This window comes from Octodon degus, unplaced genomic scaffold (genome assembly GCF_000260255.1).
Source record: "Octodon degus isolate 3935 unplaced genomic scaffold, OctDeg1.0 scaffold00157, whole genome shotgun sequence".
NCBI lineage: Eukaryota > Metazoa > Chordata > Mammalia > Rodentia > Octodontidae > Octodon > Octodon degus.
Genome location: NW_004524733.1, coordinates 6,847,461 through 6,847,961, shown reverse-complemented (window position 1 = coordinate 6,847,961; position 501 = coordinate 6,847,461). Strand labels below are relative to the sequence as shown.

The following is a 501-nucleotide window of genomic DNA, read 5'->3' as shown; positions in this document are numbered from 1 at the left end:
CCTCCCAAAATTTGTGTGCTGAGCCCTAAACTCAAATGTAATGATACTTGGGGATTACCTTTGAGAAGTATTTAGTTTAGATGAAAGCTTTCAGGGCAAAGCCTTCATGATGAAATTAGTTGCCTTATAAGAGCGTTCTGGAGAGCTTGCTGGCGTGGTCCTTGTCTTGTGTACAGGAAGAGTCCATGCAAGCACACAGCAAAGTGGCAGCTGCCTGCAGGCCCAGAGATTTAAGATTTCCTGCCTTGTCTGTGCATTGATCTTGGACTTGCCAGCCTACAGAACTGAGAAATCACATTTCTCCTTAAACCATATGGTTTATGGTACTTTTGTTATGGCGGCAGACTAAAGTATTTCTCCCTGACCTAGATTCTGTAGTAACAAATAAGATTGATCTGAAATAAACCTTTTTTCCTCTAGACTTCTCTCAGCTGGCGCAACCAGAGTCTATGCAATCTTGACTCATGGAATCTTTTCTGGCCCAGCCATTTCTCGTATCAA

The 501-nt window shown here is 42.7% G+C and overlaps 1 protein-coding gene across 1 annotated transcript in view; it reads left to right on the top strand.

Moving 5' to 3' along the window:
- The window catches only part of LOC101588173 (ribose-phosphate pyrophosphokinase 1-like), a 28,212-nt gene that overhangs the window by 25,795 nt on the left and 1,916 nt on the right, over window positions 1-501 (top strand). Inside the window, exon 6 of the mRNA XM_012517233.2 lies at window positions 421-499. Coding sequence (XP_012372687.1) covers window positions 421-499 — 79 coding nt within the window. The remainder of the gene's footprint in view (window positions 1-420; window positions 500-501) is intronic.